This window comes from Schistocerca piceifrons, chromosome 3, assembly GCF_021461385.2.
Source record: "Schistocerca piceifrons isolate TAMUIC-IGC-003096 chromosome 3, iqSchPice1.1, whole genome shotgun sequence".
NCBI classification, from domain to species: Eukaryota; Metazoa; Arthropoda; class Insecta; order Orthoptera; family Acrididae; genus Schistocerca; species Schistocerca piceifrons.
The window spans coordinates 412,576,687-412,599,492 of record NC_060140.1 but is presented as its reverse complement, the minus strand read 5'-3'; the positions used below and the strand labels follow the sequence as shown (position 1 = coordinate 412,599,492).

At 41.5% G+C, this 22,806-nt stretch overlaps 1 protein-coding gene across 3 annotated transcripts in view; it reads left to right on the top strand.

Moving 5' to 3' along the window:
* Nucleotides 1-22,806, top strand: part of LOC124789639 — a 96,615-nt gene that overhangs the window by 61,396 nt on the left and 12,413 nt on the right. For 2 of the 3 annotated variants that reach the window (XM_047257067.1, XM_047257068.1), the window contains exon 3: nt 19,432-19,632. In XM_047257067.1, the coding sequence (XP_047113023.1) occupies nt 19,432-19,632 (201 nt within the window). Of the gene's footprint in view, nt 1-19,431; nt 19,633-21,195; nt 21,309-22,806 lie in introns of those variants that run through there. The other variant, XM_047257069.1, reaches the window with a different exon arrangement.

Sequence of the window (22,806 nt, the reverse complement as noted above, 5' to 3'; positions counted from 1 at the left end):
TATCCCTCCAATTTACACTTGTTTATATTATACATTAAGGGATGCACAATACAATCTGCTACTTTCTTTAGTAAGTTGCAATTTATGTCATGTATACTTACACTGTCTGACCTCAGAGAAGGTAAATGTACTTCTATTTGCTGATAATCCATAAAAAATTTTTGAAAGTAGCTTTCATGAACTAATATCGGTTTTATAATAGCATTTCCTACTTCTTCAACTGATTTAATAAAAAAAATTGAGTTTTTGGGGACAGATTTATTTTTCTTGCATCTTTAGCAACACTATTTGTTAGTTTCCATGCAGTTTTGCACTTATTGGTGAAATCACAATACTATTAACAGCATGTGCTTTTGTGGCTTCCACAAAGGCTTCTCATACTCATTACTAAATTTAACGTAAGATAGCATAGCATGGTCAGCCTTCAGGCAGTTATACAGCATGTCCCGTGAGGAATGGTCAGTATTCAGCAGTATGAGAGGAAATATCACTTGAAGCATAAAAGTTCCATAAACATGGGCTCTAATTGCATACATTAAGGTCTGTGAGCACTTCTTCATCTTTGATACTGTGAAACAAATCTTCTACTGCAAGTTCATTGTTTTCCATATTTCGAGAGGTGGTCACATGGAGCAAAACAAGAAAATTTTTTTCTCAAAATGGGCTCTAAAATGCATATCTTAAGAGCTATGAGCTCTTGTTCAGTAGAAGAGAAGTGTTTCACAATAATGAAAATGAAAAAGTGCTCATAGCTCTTACGGTATGGTCTTTAGAGCCTATGTTTACTGGACATCTTTTTATTTTTTGGTCCATACTACCACCTCTCAAAATATGAAAAGAAAGAGCTTGCAGTAGAAGAGATTTCTTTCACAGTATCAAAGATGAAGTAGTACTCATAGCTTATAAGTTTTGCATTTTAGGGCCCATGTTTACTAGACCTTTTTGCTCTGAATTATAGTTCTTGTCATATCTCTGAATATTGACCATTCCTCCTGCGACACCCTGTAATATTGTATACAACATAAATTGATTTTTCAAATCTGGCAATTGTTTAATATATAGTATTGAAGCCTTTGTCCGTTACTATGGATTTCTTTATGGGCATACTGTTCTTAAATTGTATCAAAAATGCTTTAGCAAACCAATGAAATATTATCTTTGCTGATAAATCACTACATAAAACTGTAATGTGTCACCATAAATTGGCCATACCGGTTCCTGTCAGCAAGAGACTTACAAAATCTGACAATTTTATTACTAGAAACAGGTCTGGTGATCACAGATTTCAGGATAGCTCTAATTATATTACTATTATGAAGAAGTAATATAATGTGAAGATATTGAATTATGATCTTAAAAGGGAAACTCTGTCACATCACATGATTCTTGTGTAATTTTGAAATTGACCAAAATATTGTCAAGAGGTGCTTGATCCCTTGGCTTTTTCTTCATGGAGTGTAACTTGCACTATATTTTTAGATTGTTTAGTTTAGTGACACTGTGTTTGTTGTCATTATGTCTAAATTTGCATTCAGCCTATTATGTAATTTGAAGGGGCAGGAAATAGAAAGGAAAGGAACTAATGACATAAGCTGCATTGGGACTTTATGCGGGATGAGCAGCAGTGAGTGAAAATAAGTGCCAGGCTGGGACCCAAACCCAAAATCTTTCCTTACTAGGCAGTTGGGTTAACCACGGCACCACTCAGAGACAGTGTTCATCATAAATGGACTATCTTGGCACACCTGGCTGACTCATATTTTCACCTAGCACTTGTCTGCAGTCCCTGTCCATGTCCTCCAGAAAGACAGAGAGAGAGAGAGAGAGAGAGAGAGAGAGAGAGAGAGAGAGAGAGAGAGAGAGAGTAGGGGCTGTGTTAGTGGAACAGAAGGCTTTGTAGTGCTGAAGTGAGAGCAGGGGAAGGATAGGTGGAAGAAGGACAGGGACTAATAAAATTTGAGGCCAGGGGGTTTTTATAGGAATGTGGATATATTGAGCGAGAGTTCCTTCCTGTGGAGTTCAGAAAAACTGGTGTTGGTAGTAGGGATCCAGATGGTGTAGGCTGTGATGCAGTCATTGAAGTGAATAAGGTTGTGTTGGGCAACATTCTCTGCAACTTGGTGGTCCAGCTGTCTTTTTGCCACAGTCTGTTGGTGGCTATTCATCTGGAGAGTTAGCTTGTTGGTTGTAATGCCCACATAAGCTGCAACCTCTGTGCTGCATTCTACTTGGGCATGACAGCCAACAAGTTGTCTGTCCTCATCAATGGCCACCAACAAAAGAGACAGTTGGATGACTGAGTTGCTGAGCATGCTGCCCAACACAACATTCTTCACTTCAATGCCTTCTATTTCACTAATGTACCAACTATTATGACAAAATATATTTCTAGTGAAATTCTGCTCAAAGATGTTCACACACACACACACACACACACACACACACACACACACACACACACACACACACACACACACCACTCTCTCTCTCTCTCTCTCTCTCTCTCTCTCTCTCTCTCTCTCTCTCTCTCTTTCCACCCCAACTCCCTCCTCTACTTCTCTCCTTTTCTGCTCTCCTCGCCCCCCTTTCTAACCACCAGACTGCACCTAGCTGCCCTACCCCGTCCCCATCACGTCCCTACTTTACTATCCTCTACACCCCTACACTACTAGCTCCCCCCCCCCCCCCCCCCCACTTTCACATCCCAGCCTCCTCTTTGTCCCCACCACCCAGATTGCTTTTCCCACCATGCGCCATTACTCAGTCTGTGGTGAGAGAGAGAGAGAGTGGTCGTGTGTGTGTGTGTGTGTGTGTGTGTGTGTGTGTGTGTGTGTGTGTGTGTGTCACTGCAGAAATCGGTAAACATTTTATTTTCCTTTGCCTCAGTTGGTACAGGTGTCTGCCTTCCTCCTCGAATCAAATTCCAATCTCTCAGTGGTTTGGTCATACTGCTTTGCTGAGGATGCAGCCATATTCTCCATGGCCCAGTTGTGACAGCCATGGTGAGGTATGCTGCTCCAGCAGTGAAATCTTCAACGACGGCTGCACGCCATCATCTGGTGATAAGTGGCACTCATGCCATGCCAGCCTGCTCTGCATGACTGTAAAGTGGATGCCACTGGGAGGAAGTTCTCTGCAGGAGCTGCGATGCGACCCCACACTGCCTTTGGACAGGAGTCAACCACGCTGCTGGAAGGCCTGGTCTGGTCCGCAACTGGCTGTCTCCAAGTCCCTTGTGTACTCAAAGGGTCAAACAATGACCATACCACAGACTGGAACTGTGGTCCTCCATTGGAAGCTTCATGTAGTCACCCATGTAGCACAGCACTGTCATCCAAGAGAGCTGTGACACTAAAGACACTGACTGGTATTACTTGACTGCCCCTTTTTTATATTCGGCAGTGTATATGGTTTTGCAAATGCACCTGTTCAAGTCACATACTGACACAAATTAGATTGGCATCAGTGCATTGGTTTCAGTCATGGCTTGCAACAAGAGTTACTTGCTGTCCCACTGAGCACGCCGTTTCGGCAACTCTTGTGCCCATGTCAGCGTGACATACTTTGCTACTTCATGTTGCTCAAAGTTATTATTAACAAGCCTGTGCCTGACTTACTGGTACAGGTGCAAACCACTGCTGCAACTTCACACCACAACTATCTTATGTGGTGATGTCACTACATTATTTTCCCCCATGGGAAGACCTGGTCCCTGAGACAATCTTAAACTGCTGTAACATACTCCTCAGTTACATCGGTTTCTTTTAAGCACAGTCTAATCTATTACACATCTTCTACAAGTGTTCATAATAACATAGATCATTTCATGTTACTTCAGGCATTTTGACTCACCCACAAGCACATGAATCCTAATGTTACACTGTTACTTAAGCACCAGACACTGAGAATTCTGGAGTTCACTTACCTTCTCACTTTCTTGGTATTCAGTTCATTGGGATTTGTACCACTGATTGTTCCTTTTGTTTGCTGGCTTTCTGACTCATAAGAATGAACGCAAAATATAACAGGGCCAGGGCCACAACCACTACGACCCTTGGTAAGATGCCACTCAGGACTGTCCCCTGCTGCTGTCCCTCTCTGTAACATGTGACATGCTGCATCAGCTGCTCAGCTGAGATGCACGCCTGTTTCACTTTTTTTTTTTTTTTTTTTTTGCAAAAATCCTATGCCTCCAGCCAGTACAGCTGTGGCTGGGTTATGTTCAATTGTGTGACCCATGAAATTGATGGTGGCAGATGGAAAGTTGGTCCTGTTATGTTGCAAACGGTCCCCTTAATCAGTATTCCACTTATTCCAAGTTCTATGTGTCTAGCTTCCTGAATCCACCCTGCTCATAATAGCTTACTACTACCACCACCAGACTTTTGTAGGTGGAGCAAACACAAAGCAACATGACTCACTGTAGACTCAGCTTGAGTTTTATTATATCCCTTAGGCAGTGTATCTCCTTCTGCCTGGCTAGATACAACTGCACCACACATGCACTCTTTCTCCAAGGCAATTTTGAAATTCTTCCCTGCCTCTATCTGCCAAGATTAGCAACATCTCCTCAACTGTTGCTTCCACAAACTTCCGCAAAGCCCCCCCCCCCCCCCCCTTTACTGGGTATGGATGGATTGTATAGCACTGGAATTTTGCATGCTTCCCAATTACTTTTAATTAAAACAGAATGTATACTTGTGCTTGGCCAGTCTTTACTTACACCAATGCCAGATGATAGGAAAAATGGTTGGTTTTGCTTGCCAGGTTCCATTATCAAACTAAATCCTGGTGGCAGCTCTTTCTGCACTTTACAAGATTCCAGCAAGTACTGTCCCAGCGGTAACAAATTAGTACTCAGGTGCCCACATAAGATGTGATGCAAAGCTTCCTGCAGGGTCATGACTACTCCCTGCACATTCTATACACTGTCAGCTACTCCTTACAAAAGTCTTATCAACACAATGCTAGCATCCAGCACTTCCAAACATCCCTGTAAGGATCCTAGACTTTGGTTTACAATGTCTTCTGATGTTTTAGCGTACTTCACCACCTTTAGCACCAGCTTACAAAGTAACTACGTATTCTGTTGTTATAGGTTATCTGTCTTGACCTGACTGCAATGTAATTAAAAAGAATTGCACCAAACATGTTTCACTTTTATTTACAAAGCATCTTCTATGGTATTCTGTAAATTGGATACACATGTTTGTACATTTATTTTGTATTTTTTGATTCTTTTAGGTTAAAAACAGTGTTTTCTTTATAAATTTGGTCTGCAATCTACTTACAGTGTTTCTTTACAATAATCTACTCCTTCCCCTCTTGCTAGCAGTGGTTGGTGTTGACAGGCTTCATTTCACATCTGCAGTTTTTGGCATTTTGCGCTTTTTCCTGTGCTGCACTATTTACAGTTGACTTACTTAATTGTTTCTCATGCATCACTGCCACAGTGTTTATGCCGAATCGTTTGTTTACATTCGTGTTGTGAGTGTTGCCAACCTATGAAACGATATTTTTTGTGTGTGTGTGTGTGTGTGTGTGTGTGTGTGTGTGTGTGTGTATGGGGGGGGGGAGAGAGAGAGAGAGAGAGAGAGAGAGAGAGAGAGAGAGAGAGAGAGAGAGAGAGAGAGAGAGTGTGTTAGTGAAATTCTCTTGTATGTAGGTAGAGGAGTGGTGATTTTTTTTCCTTTCTTTCTTCTTCTTCTTCTTCCTTTTGCTTTTTGCAAGGGGGGGGGGGGGGGTGGAATGACAGGGACAGTCTGGACAGTGATTTTGGGAGAGATCTGGGAGGAAATGTAGTGTTAAATGGAGCCTGTGGTTATATGTGTACTTTTAATATTATGTTAAGTGGTCAATCAGTTTAAATAGTGTGTGGTTTGCCAAGTTGATCTGATCATTTATGTGTTGTTTCTTTTCTGTTATGGTTTTTTTAGATGTGGTAGTTTTCTTGTAAGGTGAAGAGGTGTTTTTTTGTTGTTGTTTATGCTTATGATTTTCATGTCTGCGTCTCTGGTTGTAATTTTATGTTGCTGTTGGGGTAAGTGTTCTGTAAAAGTTGAATGATTTGTTGTATACTTCCATGCTCTTACATGTTCCTTGTATCTGGTGTCAAATGTCCTCCTGATTTGACCTATGTATCTTCCATCACATGTATTGCATTTCAGTTGGTACACTCTGAAAGAGATTGAACATACAATACAAAACAATCAAAAAGGAAAGCTCATACAAACAAATCCCAGTGCACCTTCCCTCTGTCACCAACCAAAGCTAGACAAGAAAGATCTCCCCCATCAGAACTATTGTGAATTATAGAAACTCTCCCACTTCCAAGATACATTTTGAAAATCTTATCAGAAAACTACAAATTACAAGAAGACAGGACTGTAAGAAGCACCACACAATTGATTCAGTACATAGAAGACATACAAGTTCCAGACACAGCCTCCCTCAAGTCATTTGATGTAGAGAATATGTATTCCAATATACCAATAACTGAAACAATAAATCAGGAGGACATTTGACACCAGATACAAGGAACATGTAAGAGCATGGAAATATAGGACAAATCATTCAACTTTTACAGAACACTTACCCCAACAGCAACATAAAATTACAACCAGAGATGCAGACATGGAAATCATAAGCATAAACAACAACAAAAAACACCTCTTCACCTTACAAGAAAACTACCACATCAAAAAAACCGTAACAGAAAAGAAACAACACATAAATGATCAGATCAACTTGGCAAACCACACACTATTTAAACTGATTGACCACTTAACATAATATTAAAAGTACACATATAACCACAGGCTCCATTTAACACTACCATTTCCTCCCAGATCTCTCCCAAAATCACTGTCCAGACTGTCCCTGTCATTCCACCCCCCCCCCCTTGCAAAAAGCAAGAGGAGGAGGAGGAGGAAGAAAAAGAAGAAGAAGAAAGGAAAAAAAATCACCACTCCTCTACCTACATACAAGACAATTTCACTAACTCTCTCCCTCTCCCTCTCCCTCTCCCTCTCCCTCTCCCTCTCCCTCTCCCTCTCCCTCTCCCTCTCCCTCTCCCTCTCCCTCTCCCTCTCCCTCTCCCTCTCCCTCTCCCTCTCCCTCTCCCTCTCCCTCTCCCTCTCCCTCTCCCTCTCCCTCTCCCTCTCCCTCTCCCTCTCCTCTCCCTCTCCCTCTCCCTCTCCCTCTCCCTCTCCCTCTCCCTCTCCCTCTCCCTCTCCCTCTCCCTCTCCCTCTCCCTCTCCCTCTCCCTCTCCCTCTCCCTCTCCCTCTCCCTCTCCCTCTCCCTCTCCCTCTCCCTCTCCCTCTCCCTCTCCCTCTCCCTCTCCCTCTCCCTCTCCCTCTCCCCTCTCCCTCTCCCTCTCCCTCTCCCTCCCTCCCTCCCCCTCTCCCTCTCCCTCTCCCTCCCTCCCTCCCTCCCTCCCTCCCTCCCTCCCTCCCTCCCTCCCTCCCTCCCCCCCTCCCCCCTCCCCCCCTCCCCCCTCCCCCCCTCCCCCCTCCCCCCTCCCCCCTCCCCCCTCCCCCCTCCCCCCTCCCCCCTCCCCCCTCCCCCCTCCCCCTCTCCCCCTCTCCCCCTCTCCCCCTCTCCCCCTCTCCCCCTCTCCCCCTCTCCCCCTCTCCCCCTCTCCCCCTCTCCCCCTCTCCCCCTCTCCCCCTCTCCCCCTCTCCCCCTCTCCCCCTCTCCCCCTCTCCCCCTCTCCCCCTCTCCCCCTCTCCCCCTCTCCCCCTCTCCCCCTCTCCCCCTCTCCCCCTCTCCCCCTCTCCCCCTCTCCCCCTCTCCCCCTCTCCCCCTCTCCCCCTCTCCCCCTCTCCCCCTCTCCCCCTCTTCCACCCCCCCCCCCCCCACACACACACACAATATAGTTTCATAGGTTGGCAACACTCACTCAAACAAACGATTAGGCATAAACACTGTGGCAGTGATGCATGAGAAACAATTAAGTAAATCAACTGTAAATAGTGCAGCATAGGAAATAACGCAAAATGCCAAAAACTGCAGATGTGAAATGAAGCCTGTCGATACCAACCACTGCTAGCAAGAGGGGAAGGAGCAGATTACGTAAAGAAACATCGCAAGTAGCTTGCAGACCAACTTTATAAAGAAAACGCTGTTCCTAACTTTAAAGACTCAAAAAATACAAAATAAATGTACAAACGTGTGTATCCAATTTACAGAATACCACAGAAGATGCTTTGTAAATAAAAGCAAAGTGTGTCTGGTGTAATTCTTTTTGATTACATTGCAGTCAACTCAAGACAGATAACTTATAATAACGGATGTTAACAGCTGCTGTGGAAGATGGCCACACAAACAAACGTATTAACATGTTGTTCAGGAACCACCCACCCCCACCCTCCCCAACTCTATGTGGGTCATGTACCACACCTCTATTGCTATACTCCCCTCTGCCAATTTCTTTGCAGTTTCCACTGTGCTGTTCAATTCACTAACATTGCTCTCCTCTGCCTTTCCAAACACTGTCCACCTGTGTTCAAGCAACCCCTTTTTCGCCTTGCATGTGGTGTGGCTTCCACCACTGGTACCATACATTCCTGTAGTATTCCATATGCCTGATGCATTTCTCATATTCCCCTGCTACTTCGCTAAGAACTCCTTTGCTTTTTACAACCCATTTATGCTAATCAAATGTCTGCTCCAGTCCCCTCACTTCATTCCACATCTCCCACGCATTCAATACTAACCTTAATATATACTGATGATTCATCACCACCACATCCTCCTTCCTTGAGTACTCTATTCCTCCATCCATGTGATGGACCAGCAAGGCATCTATGCCGATGAGGATGATGAGATGCACCACCACCAAGTTCTCATTTTCAGTAACCTGAGGACGAGGATCACGATCAAACTTCCTCCCTTTTCAAAAGACTGCTGCCCATTACAGGTCTGTAGTACACATAAATTCAAACAACATAACTAAATTACAACAAAATGGAATGGTCATTAGCTACTACGTAATAGAAAAAATTGCACAACACTTATGGCACTTCATGCTATGGACAAATCACATATCTCTGTTCCTCCCTTCACTCTACCTTTTTCTTCTTTCTTTTTTTTCCCCTTCAAAATAACTGGAATTACATCTGGACAACCCTTAAACAGCTGCAGAAGCCCAATGTGCGCAATTTTCATTCTTCTGGACAATTGAAATTTAAATTTGACAGGTGAGGTGATTTTCTACTATCTGACATGGCCCTTGACACCTGGTGATGACTTTCTTGGTCTTCCCTTTTGGCATATATGGGCTCAACAGCATCACCCATTGTGTCATTCTATACTGTGGCAAACTCGTTGTTCATCTCACTGCCTACTCCTGTGTTTCCAAAGATCTTCTGTTTGCTTTTTGCATTCATTTCCATACCTCCTGAACCAATTTCATTAACTCATGCACTGATTCCCCATGTCTTCCCTTTCCTACATCTATCAGTTCAAAAGAAGATGGCATTTTCCATCTATATACTATCTCATATGAAAACAAACCAGTTCTCATGTGGACTTTTGATCTGTAAGTGCAGATGACATACTCCAGATATTAATCCCAGTCCTGAACTAGTGAGTTTACATAGTAGCCCACTATCTTATCAATCATTCTGTGCACATGCTCCATCCTCCCATTTGCCTGTGGATGCAGTATGCTTGCTCTCAACTTCTTTATATTCAGCAAGCGACAAATTTACTTCAGTAACTCTGACATAAAATTGGTGACCTGGTCAGTTTCAGGTACACCAACTTCAGAATCCAGTTGTTCACCAACTCCTGCACAACCATCATCACCTGCTGATTTGGCATGGCTCCCATTTCTATGCACCTCAAAAAAATGGTCTATTATCATCAGAATGAGTTCAACTGTACAGTCCTGTGACATCAGTTCCCTACGTAGAAAATGGATTTGACATTCCTGGCAACCTCTGCAGTGACTCATATTGGCCCTTTGCACACTCTGTATATATCTCCTCACATACTGGTCTACATCATTCCTCCATCACTCTCCTACTGGTCGACCTACATCCCCCATGATTAGACAATACATAATTATGTGCTTCCCTTAATACTTCCTCCTTCAACTTTGCTGGTACCACTACTTATAGTCCTAACCTCATTTCTTTGCACAAAAGACTCTCATATGTGCTACTAAACTGCCACTGTTTCTAGTATTGCTTACAATTACCTTCAGTGTCCTGCATTTTCTGCCATACCTCAACATCGTGACACAGGACTTCCACCATTGCCACTTTTCTACTTAGTGCGTCAGCATTACTATACTTTTTCCATGGCTTGTGTATGACTTCATAGTCAAGCTCACTATGCGTTGAAGCCCCACAGCAGCTTGGTCTGTTACCACACGAAATTTTTTCCTGTGCAAATAACATTAAAATGCATAACCCCATAAATCACACTAACCATTTCCCTCTCTGTCAGCAAGTAATTCCTCTCTGCCGTATTAAATTGTCTTTACACACAGGCCACAGATCGCTCCTTCCCGTCAATTTCCTGGCTAAGAACACATTTCAGTGCCTCATTAGATGCATCACATTCCAGAATAAACTCATTCTCAAAATCTGTTAACTGCACTCAATGTCAACATTTCCGTTAATCTGTCATATGCTTCCTCACACTCCCCTGTCCACTCAAACGTCATAACTGTATCAATGGCCAAGTTATGTCACAAATTTTCTATAGAAATTCAACATCCTGAGGAAAGACTGAACTTCTGTAATTGTTTTTCATTCTCGAAAATCCCACACTGCCTGTACCAACCTTTGGTCCATCTGCATTCCATGCTTACTAATAACATGGCCCAAAAATCTCACCTCCTCTAATTCAGAATGCCACTTCCCCCGGCACGATGTGAAATGTGCCATTCACAACCTCTTAAAAACTTCCCTTAGATGCTGCCTGTGCTGTTCCATGCTACTTGAAAATACTAAAATGTCATCTAGGTATATGAGTTACTGCCGTGGTTTCAAACCCTTCAACACACTGTCCAACAATCTCTGAAAAGTTGCAGAAGCATTCTTTGGACTGAATTTGTAGTGGCCTCTGGGCATGGACAATGCAGGTTTCAGATGATCCTCCACAGCCACTTCTAACAGATGATAACTGCTTTTCAGATCCATGGTTGTAAAGTACTGGCTTGTCCCGAATGATCCAAAGTCTCAGATATGTTTAGAATAGGGAATGCATCCATTACTGCCTTGCTGTTGAGACAATGATAGTCACAGCAGAACCTGTATTACTAATTTGGCACAACCATGATCCCAGCTCCCCAGGCACTAATACTATGTTTTTTTGTACCATCAGCTAGCTGTTGGTTAATTAAATCCTCCACTGTCAGTTGCAAATACCTTGGTATATAATATGGGTTACAGTATACTGGCACTTCATTCCCTGTTGATATTCTGTGCTAAACTATTGGAGTTGCTGGCAATGGCCCCTAAGGGGGGCCAGGGGGGGAACAAATCCTCAAATTTCTTAACAATTCCTCCATCCACTCCTTCTCCACTCCTTTCAAATTCTCAGTTTCCTTACATAATGCAGTTCTGTTGGTGGCTTGTAGTTGTTCAGTATGGGCGCCTCTTGTGCACTGATCCTCCTCATCCAGAACATCTAAATTTGCTGTCAATCTCTCTTTCCTCAGATTCACTTCCATTATGCTATAATTATCCACGTTCGTGCATATTACTCACCCACTGTTCCCTCCTGTATGTATCACAACATGCCATTTTCTTCTATAACACACACTATACTCATGCACCCCTGTGTCAGACAAAACTTAAATTTCCTGGTTCCTATAAATCCTGCCACTGAACTTCCACCTCTGCATATGTGCTTGTAGCATTGGAATCAAATGGGAACTCCTTTAGGTTGACCTTGGGCTCCCTCTGTCATTTAATTAACGGTACTGTGCCTGCTTCTCCATCTTCTGTGTTGCTGATTACCACCTCTACCCCTATTCTCTTGTGGCTGGGGACACTGCTTTTGCACATGTCCTATATGATTACTCTTATAACACCTTATGCTAATTGAAAACACTTATCACATACTGCAGTTTCTATGTCTATTTCCTCATACTCAACTGCCAACTGAATAGTAGAATACAAATTCCTCAGCATACATTCATGCATCTTTCTAGGCATATTTGCCAGTAACCCCATCAAAAAGACATCAAGTGCCCTCTTCTTGGCCTCTTGTACCAGGACCTTATTCGCCTCATCACTTTGTCCCAATTCATGTGCACTCATCCATCTCTCTTTTCCTGAATTTTAATATCTCCACCATTTCCTCTTTACCATCGTTCTCAGCCTTTCCTGAAAGTACACTGCACTATTCTTATATCTCTGCAACAATCATTCCTTCAACTGTTCAAACTCTGTCACCTTTCTTAAGGCCTCAGAACACCTCACATATGTTTCAGCTTCTCCCACAACTGCAACTTAGCCAGGTGCAATAGCTGATTATCAGTCCAACATCTCTAGATCCACTACAAAAGAACACACATCTTCAGAAGCTCAACCCAAAAACAACACAATCAACCCCATGGCAGCCAGATCTCTCTCCTGTTGTTGCACTTGAGCCAATGACAACGGCTCATCCCTGGCTACTATTACGTAAATGCATATTATCTGGTGTTGATTGAGCTACCTTTTTCAATAAAATCCATGCTGCCTCAGGTTCCAATAGACCTTGCATTCCTGACTCAAGCATTGTGTAGCTTTCACCCTTCAACCCAAATCTCAAATCACACAACCACAAAATGAAAAACTCCTTTATTGCTTATTATAGTAAACCACTCAAATACAACACAGAACAAAACAACATTAATTCCTACGACGTACCACTTAGACTCAAAACATTGACTTCCATATTGGCAGAAATGGTGACAAATATAACACTCTAGAGCTGCAAACTCAGTACAAGGTGCAGAAAGTCCCAAAAAATTACACTGGCTGCATCTTACACATACCAAAGAGTACAATTAATGCCCCTTTTGAGAAGTGCAACAACAGGTTTCTAATACTACAAATCTCATTTCATAATAAAACAATAGTAAATGTTTCTTGACACCCTTCCTTAATAACCAACATATCACTTCAAAAAATTTGTAATCTGCATCTCCCAATCTCTCATTCCTCCTACACATTCAAAAACGAAACTACTCATCACTCACCATCTGTTGTAACTGCTGCATGCAGATGGCTCTTGCAGATTATGTAGGTGGTGGATCCAAACACCATACTTCAAAGATGATGCTCACTACTATGACACCAGATGAAGCCACCAGAGGTGCTGGAATGCTGGAGTAGGGGCTGTGGGGAAGGCACACGGCAGCTCACAGCTACAGAGAAATCCTGTGGCAATCTGTAAACATTTTATTCTCCTCTGCCTCAGGCATGACAGGTGTCTGTCATCTCACTCACATCAAATTCCTCTCACTTGGCAATTTGGTCACTCTGCTTTGCTGAGGATGCAGCCCCATTGCCCTTGGCTCGGTAGCAACAGCCACAATGAGGATGTTACCCCAGCAGTGAACTCTCTTGCTACGAGTGAACTCTTTTGCTACGAGTATACAAGACAAGTGGAGAGGTTGAGTCATAAGCTGATTTACCAAAGTCTTTACTACCAATTTCAAACATATGATAGGTACGATAGGCAATTACATCTCTATCATTAAAACTTTCAAAACCAGGTATACTAGGAACTCCGCTACCACCTCTTACTATGGCAATGGTGAACCATCCATTTCCATGTGAGAAAGTGTCATTTATATCCAAGCTGAACTTAAGAGAACATCCAAGAAATACACAGGGTCCATCGATGAGGGCATTAGCTGCAACACTCTTCACTGGAATGCGATTCTTCTTGTCTCCTGATGTTGTTGTAAGTTCAATGTTTTCTATGATTTTGCAGACAGTTGTGGCAAGTAGCACTCACATCATGCTGACCCATTCCTCATGACAGCAGAAGGCAGATGCTGGTGGGAAGAAGTCCTCTGCAGTAGCCAGTATGCGATCCCATGCCTCCGGACAGGAGTTGACCTTGTTGCTGGAAGGCCTGGTCTGGCCTGCTGCTGGCTGGCCCTATTACTTGACTGTCACCTATTTATACTTGGCAGTGTGCATATATTTTGCAAATGCATCTCTTCAAGTCATGTACAGGACCGCATTAGGTTTTGACAGCAGCTTATGGCAAGTGTTACTTCCAATACTGCTGAGCAAGCTGTTTTGGCAACTCTTACACCCATGTCAGCCTAACATACCTTGCTACTTCGTGTTGCACAAAGTTATTATTAACAAGCCCACACCTGACATACAGGTACATCTGCTGCAAACTCATGCTAAAACCACCTTATGCAGTGACATTGCTACAGAACTATATGAAGTACAAGATTTGACCCTTACACATACCATTGTCTGTGCTGCAAGGCAGAACAAGCTAGACTGTTCAACAAGGAGCTTTTCCCTCAACAAACTTCTACTGTTTGACAACTGATAGAAAGTTTTTTTACATATCTATAAATCTATCTGAATTTATTCATTTACATAAATAGTCCATTCCTTTTGTACTCTTATCTTACACTTGGATGGATATGTTTTATTATGACAGTATGGATAAACAGAAATGTCACACAATTCTATTTCTTAGACTTTATCATCCAAGCTATTTAATAGATCTATCTAGCAGAGAAAGTGATTCAAATGATACATTGTTTCTTTCTTCTCCCGCTAACAAATTGTTCAGGAAGAATGTAGCATTATTCTGGGTACAAGGACACGTGAGGATTCAGGGAAATCAGCAAGCATGATTGGCAGGCAGGAAGTTGCTTTTAGTGAAGATTGGGAAGCCAGCACTTCAGCTACGGTATTCCTCCTTCAGGCACAGAGGTGAGACAATCTGACACTGACCTCTTCTGTTTGTCGCATTGCCCTATTCCGCACAACTCTCTTCTATGGTAAGAGAAACCTCTTCTTTGTGGTGCCTGTAGCACATACATTTCACTGTGATTGCTAATTTAAGTTGTAGTGTGATCTGCTTACTTGAGATGTGTTATCTAAGATGAACATACGGTTCTGAGCAATTATTGATTATGTACAAACATGGCAATATTCTACTGTTCCAAAGACAACAGAAATAGCCTGAATGACTCATTTCAAGTGCTTATTTCATTTTAGCACAACAGGATAAAAGCAAGTTTAAGTAGGAATATGCCTCATTTTAGCTGATGATGAGGTGAATGAGATGTTGTTGTTGTTGTTGTTGTTGTTGTTGTTGTTGTCTTCAGTACTGAGACTGGTTTGATGCAGCTCTCCATGCTACTCTATCCTGTGCAAGCTTCTTCATCTCCCAGTACCTTCTGCAACCTACATCCTTCTGAATCTGCTTAGTGTATTCATCTCTTGGTCTTCCTCTACGATTTTTACCCTCCACGCTGCCTCCAATACTAAATTGGTGATCCCTTGATGCTTCAGAATATGTCCTACCAACTGATCCCTTCTTCTTGCAAGTTGTGCCACAAACTCCTCTTCTCCGCAATTCTATTCAATGCCTCCTCATTAGTTATGTGATCTACCCATCTAATCTTCAGTATTCTTCTGTAGCACCACATTTCGAAAGCTTCTATTCTCTTCTTGTCCAAACTATTTATCGTCCACGTTTCACTTCCATACATGGCTACACTCCATACAAATACTTTCAGAAACGACTTCTTGACACATAAATCTATACTCGATGTTAACAAATTCCTCTTCTTCAGAAACGCTTTCCTTGCCATTGACAGTCTACATTTTATATCCCCTCTACTTCGACCATCATCAGTTATTTTGCTCCCCAAATAGCAAAACTCCTTTACTACTTTAAGTGTCTCATTTCCAAATCTAATTCCCTCAGCATCACCCGACTTAATTTGACTACATTCCATTATCCTCGTTTTGCTTTTGTTGATGTTCATCTTATATCCTCCTTTCAAGAGACTGTCCATTCCGTTCAGCTGCTCTTCCAGGTCCCTTGCTGTCTCTGACAGAATTACAATGTCATCGATGAACCTCAAAGCTTTTATTTCTTCTCCATGGATTTTAATACCTACTCCGAATTTTTCTTTTTTTTTTTTAACTGCTTGCTCAATATACAGTTTGAATAACATCGGGGAGGGGCTACAACCCTGTCTCACTCCCTTCCCAACCACTGCATCTCTTTCATGCCCCTCAACTCTTATAACTGCCATCTGGTTTCTGTACAAATTGTAAATAGCCTTTCGCTACCTGTATTTTACCCCTGCCACCTTCAGAATTTGCAAGAGAGTATTCCAGTCAACATTGTCAAAAGCTTTCTCTAAGTCTACAAATGCTAGGAACGTAGGTTTGCCTTTCCTTAATCTTTCTTCTAAGGTGAGTCGTAAGGTCAGTATTGCCTCACGTGTTCCATTATCTCTACGGAATCCTAACTGATCTTCTCTGAGGTCAGCTTCTACCAGTTTTTCCATTCATCTGTATAGAATTCACGTTAGTATTTTGCAGCTGTGACTTATTAAACTGATAGTTCTGTAATTTTCACATCTGTCAACACCTGCTTTCTTTGGGATTGGAATTATTATATTCTTCTTGAAGTCTGAGGGTATTTCGCCTGTCTCATACATCTTGCTCACCAGATGGAGGAGTTTTGTCAGGACTGGCTCTCCCAAGGCCGTCAGTAGTTCTAATGGAATGTTGTTTACTCCAGGGGCCTTGTTTCGACTCAGGTCTTTCAGTGCTCTGTCAAACTCTTCACGCAGTATCGTATCTGCCATTTCATCTTCATCCTCTTCCATTTCCATAATATTGTCCGCAAGTACATCGCCCTTGTATAGACCCTCTACATACTCCTTCCACCTTTCTGCTTTACCTTCTTTGCTTAGAACTGGGTTTCCATCTGAGCTCTTGATATTCATACAAGTGGTTCTCTTCTCTCCAAAGGTCTCTTTAATTTTCCTGTAGGCAGTATCTATCTTACCCCTAGTGAGATAAGCCTCTTTTGAGACGTTTGTCTTCCTTTTTGCCTGCTTCATTTTATATTTTCTCCTTTCATCAATTAAATTCAATATCTCGTCTGATACCCAAGGATTTCTACTAGCCCTCGTCTTTTTACCTACTTGACCCTCTGCTGTCTTCACTATTTCATCCCTGAAAGCTACCCATTTTTCTACTACTGTATTTCTTTCCCCAGTTCCTGTCAATTGTTCCCTTATGCTCACCCTGAAACTCTCTACAATCTCTGGTTCTGTCAGTTTATCCAGATCCCATCTCCTTAAATTCCCACCTTTCTTCAGTTTTAATCTACAGTTCATCACAAATAGATTGTGGTCAGAGTCCACATCTGCCCCTGGAAATGTCTTACAATTTAAAACCTGGTTCCTAAATCTCTGTCTTACCATTATGTAATCTGTCTGAAACCTTCGAGTAACTCCAGGCCTCTTCCATGTATACAGCCTTCTTTTATGATTCTTGAACCAATTGTTTGCTATGATTAAGTTACGCTCAGTGCAAAATTCTATCAGGCAGCTTCCTCTTTCATTTCTTACCCCCAATCCATATTCAACTACTATGTTTCCTTTGCTCCCTTTTCCTACTATCGAATTCCAGTCACCCATGACTATTAAATTTTCATCTCCCTTCACTACCTGAATAATTTCTTTTATCTTACCATACACTTCATCAACTTCTTCTTCATCTGCAGAGCTAGTTGGCATATAAACTTGTACCACTGTAGGAGGCGTGGGCTTCGTGTCTATCTTGGCCACAATAATGCGTTCACTATGCTGTTTGTAGTAGCTTACCCGCACTCCTATTTTTTTTTTTTTTTTTTTTAATTCATTATTAAACCTACTCCTGCATTACCCCTATTTGATTTTGTATTTATAACCCTGTATTCACCTGACCAAAAGTCTTGTTCCTCCTGCCACTGAACTTCACTAATTCCCACTATATCTAACTTTAACCTATCCATTTCCCTTTTTAAATTTTCTAACCTACCTGCCCGATTAAGGGACCTGATATTCTACGCTCTGATCTGTAGAAAGCAAGTTTTCTTTCTCCTGATAACGACGACCTCTTGAGTAGTCCCCGCCCAGAGATCCGAATGGGGGACTATTTTACCTCTGGAATATTTTACCCAAGAGGATGCCATCTTCATTTAATCATACAGTAAAGCTGCATGAATGTGATATTCATTTTAAAATTTTGTGTATTGCTAGACTCCACCCTAACTCCACCCTAAGTTAGAAATGAGCCTCTTAATGTTTTACCTTGTTAATCACACTTTAGTGTACTTGCGGTACTTAAGTGTAGGAGCTAAAGGCTCAGATTTATGAACGTAGCCTTTTAACTGGAGCTTTGACAGCATATGAATATGGTCCAACTCCACCTACCCCTATCTCTGCCCCCACCCCCTCCCCCTCCTCCCTGCCCATCTCCTACTAGTACTATCTGTCCATCTCCTTTTTTTTTGTCTGTGAATCTCATCATCCCCCTTTAACTATACATCTCCTCCTACCCCATCTTTATGCCTAGCTGTCCCCATTCGCAGATATACCCCCTGCAACACATTCAGATACTAACAAGATAACATGTCAGATGTGCAGGGCAGCCTAGATGTCAGTCACTACCAACTCTTTTCTCCCCCACCCCCACCCCAGCCCAATGGCCCCCTAGGTGGTACATAGCCTCCCCCAACCACCACACAGTACTTTCTTCCAGACAATAAGTAGTATGTGTACCAAATGCAGTGGAACTCAGTCCAATGGTTTAGGAGATGGGAATCACATTTCAGTCATCACATTTTGAGAGAAACAAGCTCTCATCTTCAGGATAGGCTTACATCGTAATCACAGCCTCACTTCCATTTATAGTGGATAAGCCTAAAGCCCCAGATGTCAAGCACCCTAAAAACCTTTCATATTCATCGTCATACTTTCAATTATCTTATGTGAAACATGGCTCATTACATACATGTGAAATCTAGTACTTGAATAAAACAAGACTACTTTGAATTGTAAGAGAAGGAAGAAGTTTTATTGAAAACATCATCTTGCAAAAGATTCTGAGAATGTTGACAATTGCTGCAATACCCATAAGTGCATCTTATTTTGCTATGCATTGTTTAATACACAAAATACTAAAATACTTGATGTATTATCAACAGTAGCTGGGTTCTATTGTAATTTGGCCGTGCTGATGTAGTGTGTTTTTTTTTTTTTTTTTTTTTTTTTTTTTTTTTTTTTTTTTTTTTTTTTTGCAAAAGACTAATACTGTTTCTTTGCATTAGTAATGCATAAAATGATCTATTTCACTGTCTGTAATGGATTTTCTGTAAATACTAAAAAAGTGTACTTCTTCACATTATATTGACTATGCTTTTTATTCCAGGTTTTGGAGCACCTGTTCCTAGAACAACGCTTGGGAGAATTGCTGCAGTTATCTTCTCTGCTATTGGCATTCCTTTACATTTACTCCTAGTGCTTAATATTGGAATGTTGGTTGCTGTGAAATTGCAACATTTGTCTATGACTTGGCAGCGTGGGACATCATTTATTGCTGCCATGATTGTCTGCTGCTTCACCTATAATGGTATGCATCTAAAAATAATGTTAATAATTTTTAAATGAATGATTGCATGCCATTGACTCTGTACCATTAGACGAGTCACTTAAATGTGATCAGAAACTTACAAGACAGGCGAGACTTCATCACATAGGGCTTTTCTGAAGTTTTATTTTAGACTTTGATTACAGAAGTGGGTCTGTCATATCTGGAATGATTTTTAACTTTGCAGTAGTGTGTGAGGTGATATAAAATTTCCTGGCACGTGAAACCTGTGTACCAGACTGAAACTTGAACTCAGGATCTTTGTCTTTCATCAGCAAGTCCACTTGTCTGTGAAAGGCAAAGGCCCCACTTCCAGTCTCAGGCTGCCACACAGTTTCAATCTACCGGGAAGTTTCAGTAGTATCATGTGTTCTCAGTGTAGGCTCTGGAAACTAAAACACAATTATGTCTTCTGCTTACTAGATAAGTTCTAATTCTATGAAAAGACAGCCCACAGAGTGTACTCATTTTATTTCTGTATAACAGATCATTGTTGGGATAGTCAAAGACCCCCAAAAAGAAATTTTTTAGGGACTGTCAGAATAAAATATCATTGTAACGCTACATTACCTTTCCTCTTACAAAATGCCATATACACTCTATTTCTTACAATAAATGTCACATATTTAACTTCACTCTGTACATTATCATTTTCTTCAGGTTCATCACCAGCAATCTGCAGACTAATATAAAATGGATTTCTCCCTTGAAACAACCTATTTTTAACTTTACACTCTTTTTCAAGATCTGTCCAAGACTTAACTTTAGTTATATCTGCACTTTGTTCTGGTTTAGAATACATTACAAACTTAAACCTATTCCTTCTAGTATATTTATGCCAAGGTACCCCAGATGCTTTCTGGGGATTCAACTCAAAAGCACCCATTTTATTACTACATGCTATAAGCACTTTCTCCAATGCACCCTAATCTTCAAATATCTTCTTGTTAGCTTTATCATCAAGAGTTAGTCTTTCAATCCTAACATTAACCCTATACACATATGTTACAATTTTATTAATAATTACTGAACTATATTTGTTACCAAAAACTTAAATTCATCACTAATATCGTAATGTTGCAATATTCCAAAATTCTTTGCTTTCTCATCATGCTTCTCAATAGCGGCCATTTTTTACCATACTCAAAGCATACACCATCATTGGATTTTTTTCACATACCTTGTGGAGGCAAGAATCTTACCTAACAGAAAGCAGAGAAACTTTAACATTCTATAGTCTGGGCTTGAGAGTAAGTCTAAAAGGGAATCATAAAAAATGGAATCCATCAAGAATTGATACTTGGTGTCCATCTCTGTGTAACCTATGTAAGTGATATCTACACACATAATAATGTCATGTTTTTTTTCTGATGAGTAGTTTGGACATGGGTCTGAAAAAATCCCATTGACAGCTAATTCAGTAGTTAAGCAGCTGTGCAGATATGTTATTGCTATCTCTTATTCTTACAAAAAATCTTTATAATGTAATTTCAGAAACAAATAGTAATGATTTGGCTTCCAAAGACTGATATTTTCCATGTACAGATTAACACACAAAATTCCATGGTACCCAGATGAATAATAGTTAAAATGAAATCTTCCCATCTCTTTAGATGGATGGGAAGTAACAAACATCTTGGAAATTGAACCACTGTAAAGGAACTGGTTCTTTCTGTCAACTTTGGAACTGTGGAAATCTTGTCAGGTTGGTTACAAATCAATACTTGCTCAGACGAATTGGTTTGCTGATGCAGTACCACTTCAAGTAAGCAGTCACACTAAAATTTTACTCAGCATTCAGTGCATATAGTGACTTTATTGTGCTATCTGGTCACAATAGATATAAATAACATGTCAACCATCAGTTGTTCAACAAGGTGTGATAACTAGTCTGTTGGAAATCGAAGGACTGAGAACTGCACCTGTATGCATTGGCTAAAATGATACCAAATGTATGACATCAGTGGTCAAAATTTCATTTAATGAAAAGTTCTTTTCTGCAAGACTTGTACAGAACTGTCAAAAAAAATTTACTTAAAAACCACCCGCATGAGAACTGCCACTTCACTGGAATCTCCAGGAGGACCCTAAGGCAATAAGTAGTGCAACTTTGGGCCACTGTGGCCTCACAGTTGATTTGCATATGGCCAGACCAAAGCCCCATATCCATGCAGTGAGTGTCCCATACACCTTGCAGCATCATTGTGTAAGGTTATACCAGTATCAGAAAAGATCTCTCAAAGTCAATGGAAGACATTACATGCTCACGTTGTAGCTATCTCTAAGGGAAACCTCCAAGACATCCAATTTTATAATGGATCACCACGTGCCAGAGCTACACCATACTGAATATGGGGACATAGCAGGTACCCAACTCATCATACAGTATGTGATCAAAAGTATCCAGACACCGCCAAAAACATACGTTTTTCGTATTAGGTACATTGTGCTGCCAGGTACTCCATATCAGCAACCTCAGTAGTTATTAGACATCTTGAGAGAGCAGAATGGGGTGCTCCGCAGAAATCACAGACTTTGAACATGGTCAGGTGATTGGGTGTCACTTGGGTCATATGTCTGTACACGATATTTCCACACTCCTAAACATCCCTAAGGCCACTGCTTTTAATGTGATAGTGAAGTGGAAACGTGAAGGGACATGTACAGCACAAAAGCATACGGGCCAACCTTCCTTGTCTGTTGACTGACAGAGACTGCCAACAGTTGAAGAGGGTCATAATGTGAAATAGGCAGACATCTATCCAGACCATCACACAGGAACTCCAAATTGCATCAGGATCCACTGCAAGTACTATGACCATTAGGCAGGAGGTGAGAAAACTTGGATTTCATGGTTGAGTGGCTGCTCATAAGCCACACATCACACCGATAACTGCCAAACGGCACCTCACTTGATGTAAGGAGCATAAAAATTGGACGATTGAACAGTGGAAAAATGTGTGGAGTGACAAATTACAGTACACAATGTGGTGATCCAATGACAGGGTATGGGTATGGAGAATGCCCAGTGAACATCATCTGCCAGTGTGTGAAGTGCCAACAGTAAAATTCAGTGCCAACAGTAAAATTTGGAGGCAGTGATGTTATGGTGTGGGTGTGTTTTTCATGGACGGGACTTGCACTTTCTGTTGATTT